The sequence below is a fragment of the Nomascus leucogenys genome, chromosome 4 (assembly GCF_006542625.1).
Source record: "Nomascus leucogenys isolate Asia chromosome 4, Asia_NLE_v1, whole genome shotgun sequence".
NCBI classification, from domain to species: domain Eukaryota; kingdom Metazoa; phylum Chordata; class Mammalia; order Primates; family Hylobatidae; genus Nomascus; species Nomascus leucogenys.
The window spans coordinates 44,946,126-44,960,516 of NC_044384.1; the positions used below are offsets into that span (position 1 = coordinate 44,946,126).

Consider the following 14,391-nt stretch of genomic DNA (forward strand, 5'->3'; position numbering starts at 1 on the left):
ATATCAGCAATTACGTGTATGCTATGAAAAAAACAAACAAACGTCAGCAGCTAAGGTAGCTGAGGACTGTTTTCTGGCTAGACACTGCTAGACTTTCTCAGAGATCTCATGCATATAGACTCCCTGGGATGACATGGGTGCCTTCTCTTACCTGAGGAGCCGGAGCTCTGCCAGCAGGGTGGGGTTTTGCTGTGCCTTCTCTGGCGTGGGCTGAGAAGCTTGTTCATGCTCTAGCCGAAGTCTCTGGATCTCCTGTAAGATTTCTCTTGGGAGAGAGGAGGAAGGTGAGAAACCAAGGTTAGTTAGCTTTCAGGACACTAACATCGGAGCAGATCAAGGCCACCAGAACAAAGAGAGAAGGGATCATCCTATGTTTAGGAGCAGAACGGACCTTCCCTGACCAACAGATTCCAGTGTATTTAAGAGGCTTTGACTTTAGCTAGGTGGGTGCTGTGGGTGACAGGAAGATTGACTTCATTTCCAGTACATCCAAACCTAGAAGCTTCTGCAGCATGTCGTTGAGTTAAATCACCAGGGCCCAGTCATGTCTCTAGCAAGTAATGTAATGCAGTGGTAATGTGTCCAACTTTGAAGAGTGTGCTGCTTAAGAGACAAAAATGCTTCTTCCTGTTATTTACGATCACACTCTGACACCATAAAGTACCTGCAGCTACCAAGTAAGAGGAGCCTGAAGGGAAAATAAGGATAAATGGGGCTCATTTCACAAAACTAAGTAACCTCATTCTCTCACCAAGAAGGGACTTCTCATTGAATTTATCTGAGAAAACCCCAGTTAGACAAAATTCTTTCTCTTTTTTTTTCTCTTAAATCTCTCAGCCTTAACAATGAATCTCAGGGAAGTCCACCTTAGAAGGAAAGTGCTTTTAAAAAGATTCACAGTAATTGAGTCTGTGACATAGAGTGCTATTGGTGTGACCTCTGTCGGGGGTGAGATGTGTCAGTCAACTATTGATGTCAGAGCCTGGGCTTCCCTGCATTTGGTGAGCATTAGGCTAGCCATAAAGGATATGTGACCTGGCAAGGCAAATTATCCCTAAGCGAGTCAGAAGACATTAAGCAGGGTTATAAGTCATGTATTCTTGGGAGCTGGGGGTGTCAGTTTCCTACTCAACAAAATGCACAGAAGCCAGTAAGATGGAGCAAAGCACTGCGAATGGAAGGTGAACTTGGTGTACAAGGAAGTGGCTTTCCATTTTGGAGGGCTGATTTAAAACTGCCTGCTTCGCAAAGCCCCCAGAATCAGGAGGCTAATGATTAGTGAGTCATTGTACATTTCGTGGGTGTGGTGAGAAGACGGAACTGTAATTCAGTGGTTTTCAATCTTTTTTTTTTTTTTCCTCTTTGGGATTCAACGGTTTCTTTAAAAGAAATATGCCATGGATCTCCAATATGCCAGACAGTTTAAGTGCGGCGGGGGATGCAGGGGGGGGGCGGGGCGGGGATGCTGCTGGGGTTAAAGAAATGAGGACAAGTCCCTGTGTTGCTGGGCCCTGCTCTGCCCTCTCAGGTGCCCCTGCAGAGCCCTCAGGATACCATAAAGCTCAGCCTGAAAATCAGTGCAGTGAGATTTCCAAGATTTCCTCCAGGGCTAACACCCTGATATTCTATGACTCCTGCTATTCTCCTTGTTGATTCTAAAGACAGAAACACGACCGAGCCATTTGGTCCAAGGAAGGAAAAGAGAGCAACAGCTCTGGTAAGAAAAAATAAAGAAGAGATATGTAACGTGCATCGAGTAGTTAGTCTGTACCTGGGAACTCTGCCGACTTCTTTAATGTTATTTTATTTCATTCTATAACAGTTCTATTATATATAGGTACCATTATTATCTCTGTTTAATAAATGAGAGAATCCAGGCACAGACCAGTTAAAAGATTTCCCCAAGTTCAATAACAAGTAGGTGGTAGAGGTGATGTGAATCCAGGCTGGCTAGCCCCAAAGCCCACATATATTAGCCTGCCTCAGTCTTCTGGTACTTGCTTTGCCAGGTCTAGCCAAGACAGGCTGTGACCTATACAATATAATTTGAAGATTCCTGGTACTCCTAATACTAACCCTGACTGGCTCCACCAAAGGTGCTATAAGGAACCATTATCTTCTAAAAACCATTGCTGAAATGTCTGTGAGTTACCTGGGGTAGACAGAGTCATTAAATGAAATGAGGAACTCTATCTTCCCCTTAAACTCACAGACCTGATTATTGAGTTGTCATCTTAGAGACATGAGTTCCCTGGGTGGGTTTCCATGGTGCAGTAGTATTATCTGAAGGAGATTTTGGCCCTGGGATGTCTAGAGAGCCAGGCTGCTGGCTCAGAGAGATGAGCTCAGGATGGACTTGCTGCTCATCAGAGATGGGGTGGGGAGCTCTGGAACCCACAAAAGAACTCAGGGACAGAATGAATCTCTCTTTCTGCCATCTCTTCTCACTCCTATTTCTTTTTTCTCTCTCTAGTCCTTAAAGACATGCATTCAGAGAGTGCGATCCAAAAATGTCCAGGAAACAAGAAACAAGAGTGATATTAAGGCATGGCCAGGGTTGCTGGGGCCTTCATGGTGCTTCATGCTGATTCTGGAATCAGAAATAGACAGAACCACATGGAGGCAGATATCCCTGGGGTATTTCCTCAAAAGAAGGCCTGCTTTCCCCTCATATGTGTTACCCCCATGCCCGAGTGGAAGCAGAGTATTGGAAGGGAAAACACAGTGCTCTGAAGAAGTGGAAGAGTGGGTTAATTAACACTGCAATGGAGATAAGATATTCGTGGGCTTGTGAATTTCTGTTAGTCTTTTCTTTCTAAGAAGGGATGGAGGCGTGATGCTATAGCTTGTGTAAACTCTGGTCAGGGTTGACCTCCTTTTGATATTCCACAAAGCCCCTTTTGACCTTGACGTTTTATCCCTTCTCTTTGTATCGGGACAGATAGATAGGAGGAAGGAAAGAATAAAAGAGTGAAAGAAAAGAGGATTGCTAGTAAAATCTGAGTTGTGTGAAGGTGGTTGTTGGAAAATTTGGAATCCCTAATGGAAAGTTCAGAAATGAGTAATAGAATCTTGTAAATTAATATTTCAGCACTATTTTGCCTTTTGTTTAATCATCTCCTTTTTGGGTTCCTTTATTTTTATTTCTGGAACCATCTATCTAACGTAGTTCCTCATCACTTCCCACCAGCTTCTAGTCAGTCCCTTGTAAATGCAACCTGCGTATTTAGTGAGGTGATTATTTTGCCATAAACATGCGGACATTCTGTCACTTGCCTGACCACTGCTGTCCATCATGACAGGATAGAATTAAAATTCTTTGGTCTGGTATACAAGCCCCATATACTGATGTTTTCATTTTATTCTTTATTCGATTCCTCAGTGCTAGCCTGGCAAGTGTCTTGTTGCTTTTCTCAGTCTATGTGTATTTTTACCTGTAATTCTATCTCCGAACTTTCACTGCAAAATTTCACTGTTCTGAAATGTCCTAAAAACTCACCATCCCCATGAAGTTTGCCCTACACAACCTAGACCACAATGATGGTGAAGTGGGTCATGTTGGGGAAAAAGAGTAGAAATAACACCTCACATTTAAATTTTTATTTGTAGAATGGGGTGATAATAGTCACCCTGCCTACCTTAAATAGTTGTTCTGAGGATGAAATGAAACCGTATTTGTACACATGACTTTAAATATATTTTAAAGTTGTCCTTATTCTTGCTTCAACCCCTCAAAACAAAGACCCAGGTTTCTTACTGCTGCTACCTGGAACCTGTGAGCATATGTTATTAATCCCAGCTGTGGTCCCTTCCCCATTGGATGGTTCCATGCTCATTAGCAATCATAATATGTCTTAGAGAAAAGGGACTAAGGGATGGAGAAGGGATCATGGAATGATGTCTGGTAGAAACTCCGAATGAATGGACTACATAGAAAGTTAGGTCCTTCTTCAGAAAATGGCCTCAACTCTGGCGTAGTTCCTTAAGGCCTCAAGCTGGCATAGTCTTCCAACAGCAGATAAAATGATTGTTTTTATCACTCCTTTCCTCCTTTCTTCTTTAGTTCTTTCTGTTGCCTTTATTACGGGACACTCACTGACTTACTGACATCTGTTAATTCTGAGTCATTTCAAATAAACCTTTCCCGTCATATATTACTGGTTTACTGTGGACTGAAAAAAATAAAACCCAAAATAAAACAAAACTGCTTTACATTCCAATTCTAACATTTGCTGAGGTTATCAACTGTAATATTTTGTTCCAAAAAAGCAGAAACTTTGGATTAAGTCTAATTGTCAATCATTTAAAACTGGCTTATTTTGCTTCTTTTTCTTGCCATGATCTTTCCAGTGCCCGAATTGATGTAAAGTATCAGTACATTTGAGGACGGCCCCTCCATTCTCCTACTCCCCATTGTCATCAGTGTCATCAATACTCACACAAGCATTCCACGAACCACAAAGTCCAGTGGTTCTTTTACATTGTTTGCTTTGAGCCCTCCGCCTGCTAGCTCGGCTCATACACTTTCTCCAATGCCTGTCTGTCCCCACTTTTCCTTGCATCCCCCAACTACCCTTTTCCTTTTTTTGGGTTGTTTCTCCTACCTTTTTTAAGTGCCTTTGCTCATTTGAAAACTTGGCTCCCACTCTCAATGCTTTTTTCTGACTTGGCACAATTACTAGCACGTAGTAGATATAATAAATGATATATAAAATGGAATAGGTAATTTTACAGACTTGTGAGTATCCTGAACAAATTCCAATTTGTATGGCTACTTTTTTAATAATTCTTCACTAAGTGTCTGCTCTTTCCCTTCTTAATTCTTTCCTCCTATTATTTGCTACATTAAGAGGGATCACGTGACAAACTTTTTTAAATTTTATTTTTAAATTTTTTTATTCCAGCTCTGAGGTGAGCACATCTCCCTGGGGGTCAGAGTAGAGCAATAGTTTCAAAGGCGATGGAGTCACTATGTCACATTTATGAAGCCATTTCTATCCTAATTTGTGGTTTCCTAATGATGACAGCCAGGTCTCAAGACAACTAAGCCAAAAGCTTTCCTTACTAGAAAAAAATATGAAAATGTGCCAACCAGAGTTTGCACCTTCCTTTTTATTCTTTCTTGAGAAGTTTAAAGAATACTTTGATCATTTATCCCCAAATTCTCAGGTCAAATTTTACAGGCATGAAATAATTATCACAACCTCCTCCTTTACTCCACAAGTTTGACCTCAAATGTCACATCAGCGTTTAAGAATGGGGTTAAGTGTGGAAATGTTTTGGTGCTATTTCAAGAAATATATTACTAGAATGTGTTAGGTTGGTGCAAACGTAATTGCGTTTTTTGCCATTAAAAGTCATTAAAAATAATGGCAAAAACTGCAATTACGTTTGCACCGACCTAGTACAAGTTGTTCCATGTTGGGTTTCCTCAGCACCAAGTTTGAGATTTAACTCAGCTATTCACCGTTTTCTCACTCAATGTATATCTACTGAGCTTCTGCAATTGCCAGGCCTGGTTCTGGGCTCCAGGGACCATTTAGCCATGGCCCCTGTTCTCAAAGAACTTCCGTTTCAGTCAGGGAAGACAGACAATAAACCAAACAAACACATACGGTTATTTCAGATAGTGATAAGTGACAACCCCCCCGCTCCCAACACACACACAGGGGGATGTAATTGAGACTAGTTTCTGGGCTAGGGGCGATTAGGTAGGATCAGACAGGTGGTCTTTTAGGAGGTGATATCTGAGCTGAGACCTCAGTGATGAGAAGGAACCATCCACACAGAGACCCGGAGGAAGAGCTTTCTAGGCTGAGGGAATGACTAGTTCAAAGGCTGTAGGAGGAACACATGGGAGGTGGGAGTGTGCTGAGCAAGGTGAGCTGAGGCTGGAATGGCAGGAGGGAATCAGGTCAGGTAGGACCTTGCAGGTCATGGTAAGAGGAGTAGGATTTAACTGAGGTGTGATGGGAACACATTAGAGGGTTTAAACCTGGAATAACATAAGATTGATGTTTTTAAAAAGGACAGGCTGAACTGGGAGGTGGTAGAGATGAGCTGGACAATTTTTGGGGTCTATGCTGTGGAGGTGGACTGTGAGTCAATCTGTGTTGAATAGAGGAAGAACCTGCTGATGGGCTGCAGGTGGAGACCTTTGAATGTTTGGAGAGTAACTGGGTGATGGTGGTGTCTCTCCAGATGCCTCTTTAGCTCAGGGTCCTTCCAGGGGGCCTCTCTGGTGAGCCTCCTACCTGTTTCTGGGTGGTAGAGACACCTTCTACCTAGTACCCAGGAGGGTTCTCCTGTACTAGAAGCTCTTGAACAAAATTAAGTATCTCAGAAAAAGGGAAGTGAGACTGTTTAGAGGGGCAACATTAATTGCATTGACATCTCAGAAGTATACACACACATGCACACGCCATTTTCTCATGAAGCTTCTGAAGTTCTAAAGATCTAAAGACCAGCTTTTTGGAAATGAGCATCACTGAGTGTAGATGTCTTCCCTTGAGTAGGCATACAGGGTGTAAAGCCCTGAAACTTTAAAGCACAACCATAGGTTATTAAGGAATGCGCACATTGATCAAACAAGCCAGCACGTCTACGAAGTCTCACCTGTTCTTGTTTTCTAGCTCAGCAATCAGCTGCCTTTGCTGCTTATTTGCATCGATGGTGAAAGAGATGTCAGGAGCGCTTCTCTGCTGAGTTGGCTGCTGTAAAATATGTAGTTTATAAGATTTCATATTGAGAATGTGAACCTATGTATTTTGGAAGGCAGGAGTCATGAGATATGCAGGCAAAGAGGAGGCAACTATTTCTATCAAAACAAAGAAAGCAAATACATAAAATTCAATTGCCATTCCTCTCCTATGGACCAAGTTTTCTGTGGATCCAGAGCACATCTGTGAGGTGGAAAGCAGAACAGAATTCTCTGGCAGGCAAATATACAAAAGGTAGGAAAAGTGATTTTTCAGCTTTCTGACTGAAAATCTTTGGGAAGTGATTTTATTTTTGCCACACTGTCCTCATTGTACCTATTCTTTCATTATAGGTGGCTTTAAAAGATGTTGCACTGTTGAGAGGGTGCTTTCTCTAGAGTTACTGTTCAATTACTGTAATGTACAATTAAAAATATAGTTTTAGGCCAGGCATGGTGGCTCACGCCTGTAATCCCAGCACTTTGGGAGGCTGAGGTGGGCAGATCACTTGTGGTCAGGAGTTCGAGACCAGTCTGGCCAACATGGGGAAACCCCATCTCTACTAAAAATTCAAAATTAAAAACCCCATCTCTACTAAAAATTCAAAAATTAGTTGGGCCTGGTGGCACACACCTGTAATCCCAGCTACTAGTGGGACTGAGGCAGGAGAATCGCTTGAGCCCGAGGTGGAGGTTGCAGTGAGCTGAGGTCACGCCACTGCATTCCAGCCTGGGTGACAGAGTGAGACTCCATCTCACAAAAATAAATAAATAAATAAAAATATAAGTCATAGTTAATAATTATATATATAAATAAATATAAAAAATTAATAAAAACAATATATAAAAATAAAAATAATATATATAAATAAAAATAAATAAATAAAAATATATAAAATATATAAAATAAATAAAAATATAAGTCATAGTTAATAAGACTTACTTTTCTGATTCTTCTAATCAACAAACTTTTGTTTCTTTATTCACACATGTAATTTTAGATTGATGAATTCACATATTCATGTATATTCTTTGATTTGCTGCTTCTACTTTCACACCACTCCAGCTCATCATTTTCAGTAATGCAATCAGCTTTAACAACTGGTATACATGCAGTCATAGCTTTCTCCATTCTCATATAAACATAGATATCATTAATCATATACTATATATATATATATATAATCTGTGTATGTTTATGTATATTTAGTCAAGGATTTATTTGGTGTTGTTTTACAAAAATGGAGTCAGATTCTGTACACTTGTCTGTGTCTTGCTTTCTTTGCCTTACAGTACATTTTAGAAATTCCTCCACACCAATTGTTATTGTTTTAAAAACAAATTTTTAAAAATCACAACTCATCTGTCTACTGAAGAATGCAAAACTTTTATAAATGGCAACTGTTGCCTAAGCCAGATGCAGAGAATCTTGTCCTGCTTTTTAATGTCCATAAAACTAACTGTAGGAAAGATTAAATTTTGTAAAGGTTTTGCTTTTATAAAGCTGTCTATGCATTTTAATTCACACCTCTTTTCAGCAAAGAATGACTTGTGTAGCTAACAAGAAATTTTGAGGTCCTACATTTTAGATTCTAAATGACTTTCGATAGCCAATTCTGGCATATGGCAACTTTGATTTGTGATTCAAGATTTTCTTCTGATTTCATTACATAAGTTTCCTTTTCTGGCATATACTTTATGTATTGATAAACGGTAGAAACTTATCTGAGCCAGTTGTGAATTTCAGTCATTGCTTTGCTATGTATATTAATTGATCAGGAATTATAAGGAAAACACTGACCCAAGTAAATGACCTTTCTATCTCCTTTCTAACCAAGTGTCATCTTACTAATCATGATTTATTCAGCTAACCATACTATTTTTAATATGTGGTTATGAAGAGATTTACAAAGGAACTAGAATTAATGCTTGGATGGTATCTTTCCTATGATGGATCCACAAAGGTTATATATAGTGTAAGTAGGCAAGGAACACAAGTTACTAATGTTCTCCAGAAAGAAATGGAACAAGACTGGAGAAGTTAGTACACATATAAATAATAACATGTGCATAGAGATTTAGCAGTCTGCCAGGGATCACTAACTCAAATGCTGAAAGGGGCAGGGAAGTAACCCAAGTGAGAGAGGTGGGCCAGGGTAGGGGTTGTGGCAAAGTGCCATACACTTGCCCTGTCCGAAGCAGCAGAGGAATGCCTCCACTCCAGCTGCCTGCTGTCAGAAGGAACATGCATCTGATCTGGTTAGTCTTTTAAGATAAGATGAAAATCCAGACTTTCAAGGAAAACCATCTGATTTGTAAGTCCTGACATCTAATAAAGAATTGAAAACACTGTGGGGCTCAACAAAACATTTCTGGGGGATATATTTGGTCTGCAGGCTGCCATTTTGTAATTGCTGGTTTATGCAGTACTTTCATACATTTTACTATCTCAGTGGATGCTAATAACAGGCAGCACTGACATATATAATAAACATATTTACACCTATGTACAGTTGAGGAGACTGCACTCAAAGAAGCAGTGCTTTGCATGAGGTCATGGAGAGCTGGGACACACATTGCTAATCCCATATCTTGGTATATCATAGCCTCTGTTTATAGAAGTATATGCATGGATAAAGGCAAGAGAACTTGGAAAAGAGGCTGTTCCAGAAACCTTGTTTTGCCTTTACTTTCAAGTGACTCCTGGAGGGGTTGCTTGTCCTAAAATCTAATTCTCCCGTATTCTCAGCTGATTTTATATTTTAATTTTCTTTAACATGTTTGCTCCTCACTTAGGGCCCTTAAAATTCCATATACTACAATTACATCTCTGTTTCACCACGTCTGATTTTGAGGGCACATAGTATACTTTTAGCCTGTCCTGGATCCCTTCCATCTTGCTCATGGTAGTTTCTAACAGTGTTTTAGTCACGGATGTCACAGAGAGCAAGTGCCAGGGCTAATGCAGTCGGTCATTATGCAGCTCCCATCTGGGATCATTAGGTTAAATGCTCAGCATGAAGGGCTCTGATAACTGCAACATCTGATGTGAGAGGTGCAGGCAACAGCTTCCTCACTTGCTCCCCTGCCACTCTTTGTCCTTTGTGATGCACTAATTGCAACTCACCCTCAGTCAGCACAGATGAATTCTGAATCAATGTTGAGCTGACAGTTCCTTTTGTCTTAGAGACGACACAAATGGAGAAAGCTATTAGCTCTATTATTTCTACTGGTATATTTTAAGTGTCACTGGCAACTACTCTGCCTTAAACTTAGTGTCTTCACTAACCACACCTGCTCTAAATAAAGGAATCACAACCAGTCCTTGCCCCCTTCCTCGGGCCTTCATATGGGGTTGACACTGAGTGAAGGGGGATGCGAGGATTCCAGCTTGACTCCAGGGTCACACTACTGTGGATGGTTTTGTTCCTCAAGTCTTCCATTTTTAAACTGTAAATTCACCACCAAGACACCACAAACATAGCAACAAACACATGCACAATAAATTAGCACAAATTGTCCTGGTAATCAGCACCAGCTATAATAACAATAAACATGACATATAAAATTCAAGGATCCCAGATGCCAACAGATGAATCCTTTTACTCCAACTACTTACAGACGAAGAGGACTCTGCTGCCAGCCTTGCCGCATACCTGGCGATTAGCCTGTGTTCTTCATCAAGCCGGTTTGAACTCTCAAGCATGCTATTAAGAACAAAGCAAGAACGAGACCGTTAGGCAACTGAGAAAGATTGCTGCAGTCATATTATCACAAGGAGTTTTTACTATTTCAATGTTTCGGTGCAAAAGATTTGCAAACTACACAAAACCCTGTTAGATTAACAATCTCAGACTTGAATTCGTAACATGATCTAATATATAGTCAGGAAGGTCACTAATAAATCCTGTCTTCAGTCAATTCAATTGTCTTACTAAGAAAGCCTCACAGAGAGGTGACTATTCTGATCAATACATTTGATGTAAGAAGAATTTCTTTTACTTTTATTGCCTTTAACATTTTTTCTTTCCTTATTACACAAGTAACACATGTCCAAAATTGACATGTGAGAAAATACGAAAGCAAGAAGAAAGAAAAAAATCATTGTGGTCAATGTCCAGTGATCCCTACCTGCTGGTATTACATTCTCATATAATTTCCTCCCCTTTAGGATGGGCTGGACTTACTAATCTGCTTCTAATGAATAGCATATGGCAGAAGGAATGGAATGTCCCTTCCAAGATGAGATTATAAAAAGACCATGGCTTCCATCTTGGGCTTGCTTGCCTTCTCTTTAGCTCTCTTGGTCTGTTTGGTGGGAAAATAGCTGTCAGGTCATAAAGCAGCCTTTATGGAAAGACCTAGGTGATGAGAAACCCAAGCAAGCCAATTACCATGTGAATGGATCCCCACTGGTAGAGCCTTCAGATGAGATCACAGCATGAAGTGACATCTTGATTGCGACCTCATGGAAGCCCTTGAACCAGAGTGACCTAGCTAAGCCAAACCTGGATTCTCAACCTACAGAAATTCTGAGATGATAAATGTTTGTAGTTTTAAGCTACTAACTTTTGGGATAATTTGTTATGCAGCATAAGGTAACTAATACAAGTCTCATCGATAATATTACTACTTACTTATAACCTGCCTTTCATATTTACTTTCAGAGAAACAGAATTATAGTAGTGACTCCCAATGACATTAATGGAATTTTTTAGTGCCTCCTATAAATTTACAGCAACTGTTCATACTAGAATAAGGATGATCTGAGTCCCTAAAAACTAATGCAAATAGAAGCATTATTAATTCTTCCATATTTCAGAAAACTTCATCTGTGAAATCCTCCATTCAAGACTAAGTTTTGAGTGTCATTAAAAATAATTCTATGAAACATACCAATAGCACTAATCTTGTTAACAGACTAGTTGGTTGCAGTTTGGCTTATCGGTTACTGTGGTATGTATGAGTTCAGAATCAAGATCAGAAACTAGTTCCTCTCATTCATAAACATACTCTTCTGCATCAGTTCTTATACTTACGGCTCTTCCTTAAAGAAATTAACTCATAAATACATATTGTAAAGACACCCTCTTATGCCAATATTAAGGTTGTAGGAATTATTCATTGCAATCACTTAGATCCATATAAAGTAACATACTATTATATCATTTATATGTACATTTACAAATAGAGTAAACATGAAACATAGTGTTTTAACCTTTGTTCTGAAGTGAGAAGATGAGTGAAAGTAATTATGTTCTTCCAGCATTTTGGCTATGTCACTTTCAAATAGCTCTTCTCTGGTTGGCTGAATTCACTATATAACAGGTTTTTTTTTTTTTTTTCTGGTCATTCATAAGACATTCCTGTCTACATTATCTCTGCTCTAGCCTATACCCCTTGCATATATAAGCTATAGCTGTTTTAATGTGAATACTTCCACTGTAGACTTAGCCCTTTTCTCTGAGCTATAATAAATAACTAGAACATTCCTGAATTTCCCTAACAACTGATTTCTCCCTCCCCAGAAAAAGAGGCTTCTCTTTCCTTTTGCTCAAATGAGATAATGTATGCAAAAAGCATCAAAAGAGTGTGATGCCTGGAACACGTGAGGTGCTCAAAAATATTAGTTAATATAATGTTATTATTATTTTGCCTTTTAAGTAACATGTTCATATCCATTAGTAATCCTCATCTCCTTCAAAATATCATCTACCATCTGACAATTATCTAGAGCAGTGCTTTTCAAATTTTAAAGTGTAAGCATATCACCTAGGGATCTTGTGAAAATGCAGTTTCTGGTTCTGTGGTGGTAGGGTAGGGGAGGTTGTGAGGGTGGGACCTGAGAAAATGCATTTCTAACAAGCTTCCAAGAAATGTCGATAATATTGGTCCAGTGTACTGGTTCAACACCGAGTATCAAGGATCTAGAAGATCTTGAAAACAAAATGGAAAACACAAATATGTGAAATGAAGCCTAAATATAAACGATATAAAAGAGACAGTTTTTCGTGAGTATTTAACAGATACCCATACAGCATGTGTGATATGTTACAAACATTCCCTTAAGACAGAAAATTGTAGGACATAGGGCTTACATAATGTATAGTATCAATCCCAGTGGACAGATTTTATTCAGTACACAAGTTTAGATTTGGAGTAAGAAAATAATTTTAATAGCAAAGGCAGAGTTAGCTCTAGAAAACTGATGCTTTAAAGCAGATGTCTGTCTTTATAAAACAATGTCTGCATTCTGCAATGGTTAAAAATAACAACTAAATTCCTTATTACAGCTTCAATGAAAAAGAGAAAGTTACACTGTCTTTTCTTTAGACATCAAACTACCCCACAAAGAGACAACTGAATTTGATTTTAACATGTTTATCATTTCTGGCTCATGTATTAGGGACTATACATCTAATTCAACATGGTGTGTGCGGATAACAATGCCCATTGCTCCAGGCCCAGGAACATGATCTCTTTGACACCTTGAAAGTGACTTTGTCAGAAACATTTGTATTTTGATAAATAAATAATTTTAAAAACCTTGATAAAAACTTCTGATAAAAGTATCTTTTAAAATGAATGACTAGCTAGTGTAAGTAATACGAAGGTTGTATTTTTAAAAAGCCTCCTGGAAATGTAAGACGTGAAGACATGGGATTCTGCATAGGAAGCAATAACTCATACTTCCATGCCTTTTCTCCCCCAACACTGAGTGAATGAGGGCCTGTGTGATATATTACCCCTTCGTGCACATGAACAATTTATGGGTCCACATGTGCCATTTCAGTATGTTCAAATTATACAAGGGTGAAGGAGGCATTCCTCTGATAAATTCCTCTATTTCAAGACTTCAATTATAAATAGTTGAAAATGAATGATCAATAATCCCTAAATCATTAAAATAAATACCAATTCCAACACTTTCTCCAGCCCTAGCTATTCATTTCAGGACTTTATAATCAGTAATCTTGCTACAAGACTATGATGAATTAACAAGTGATTGCAGTGTTGACTGCATTTCAGAGCAGGAAAATCCATGATTTTGAAAGCCCTCCACGTTCTACCTGAAATGCATGGCCAGTGTCTATTGCCAGGGATTTCAAAATGGCATTCTAGGAAACTCAAGTGGCCCCAGCTGAGCTAGGGCTTATGAAAGTGTGATTTAGCAAAGATTTTTGGGAACTCAGGGTTGGTTCACATTCCTTTGATTTTTCTCTGGGCCTGTTCTGCTTTCTAAGTCAGGGTAGTCAACCAGAAAATACTGTGATCCAAAGCATATAGCATATATAAATGCAAAAGCAAAAGCATATACAAATGCTTCTATATTTTCTTTTCATGTTTTTTCTACTACTCTGGATAGTGATGGGAATTTTATCACTAGAAATTAATTCAGAAGGCCATCAAGTTTCATGTACTACTATTAAGAGGATTAGTGCCTGAGAAAGCATTATTAGTTAAATGGAAGATTGCTTTATTAGATTATTTCCTATCTTTGGTAGTTGGTTTAGAGCAAAATGCTAAGGGAATAGAGCACTTTTTTTTTTTTTTGGCATTTAGGAGTCAGCGAGCTCAAGAGAGTCACGGTAGAAAGGAACAAAGTGACATTGGGGACCAAGAAGTGGTTTTATGGTACTGAAGAATGGGGAAAGAAACTAACTCTCAAAGCTTAGTGTAGTGGCCCTTTGTGA

At 39.2% G+C, this 14,391-nt stretch overlaps 1 protein-coding gene across 27 annotated transcripts in view; it reads right to left on the reverse strand.

Annotated features, from left to right (window-relative positions):
* The window catches only part of DTNA (dystrobrevin alpha), a 393,764-nt gene that overhangs the window by 32,840 nt on the left and 346,533 nt on the right, over window positions 1-14,391 (reverse strand). For all 27 annotated transcript variants that reach the window (XM_030810583.1, XM_012506352.2, XM_030810579.1 and 24 more), the window contains 3 exons: window positions 10,317-10,404; window positions 6,616-6,713; window positions 152-265 (listed from right to left, as the gene is read on the reverse strand). In XM_030810583.1, the coding sequence (XP_030666443.1) occupies window positions 152-265; window positions 6,616-6,713; window positions 10,317-10,404 (300 nt within the window). The remainder of the gene's footprint in view (window positions 1-151; window positions 266-6,615; window positions 6,714-10,316; window positions 10,405-14,391) is intronic.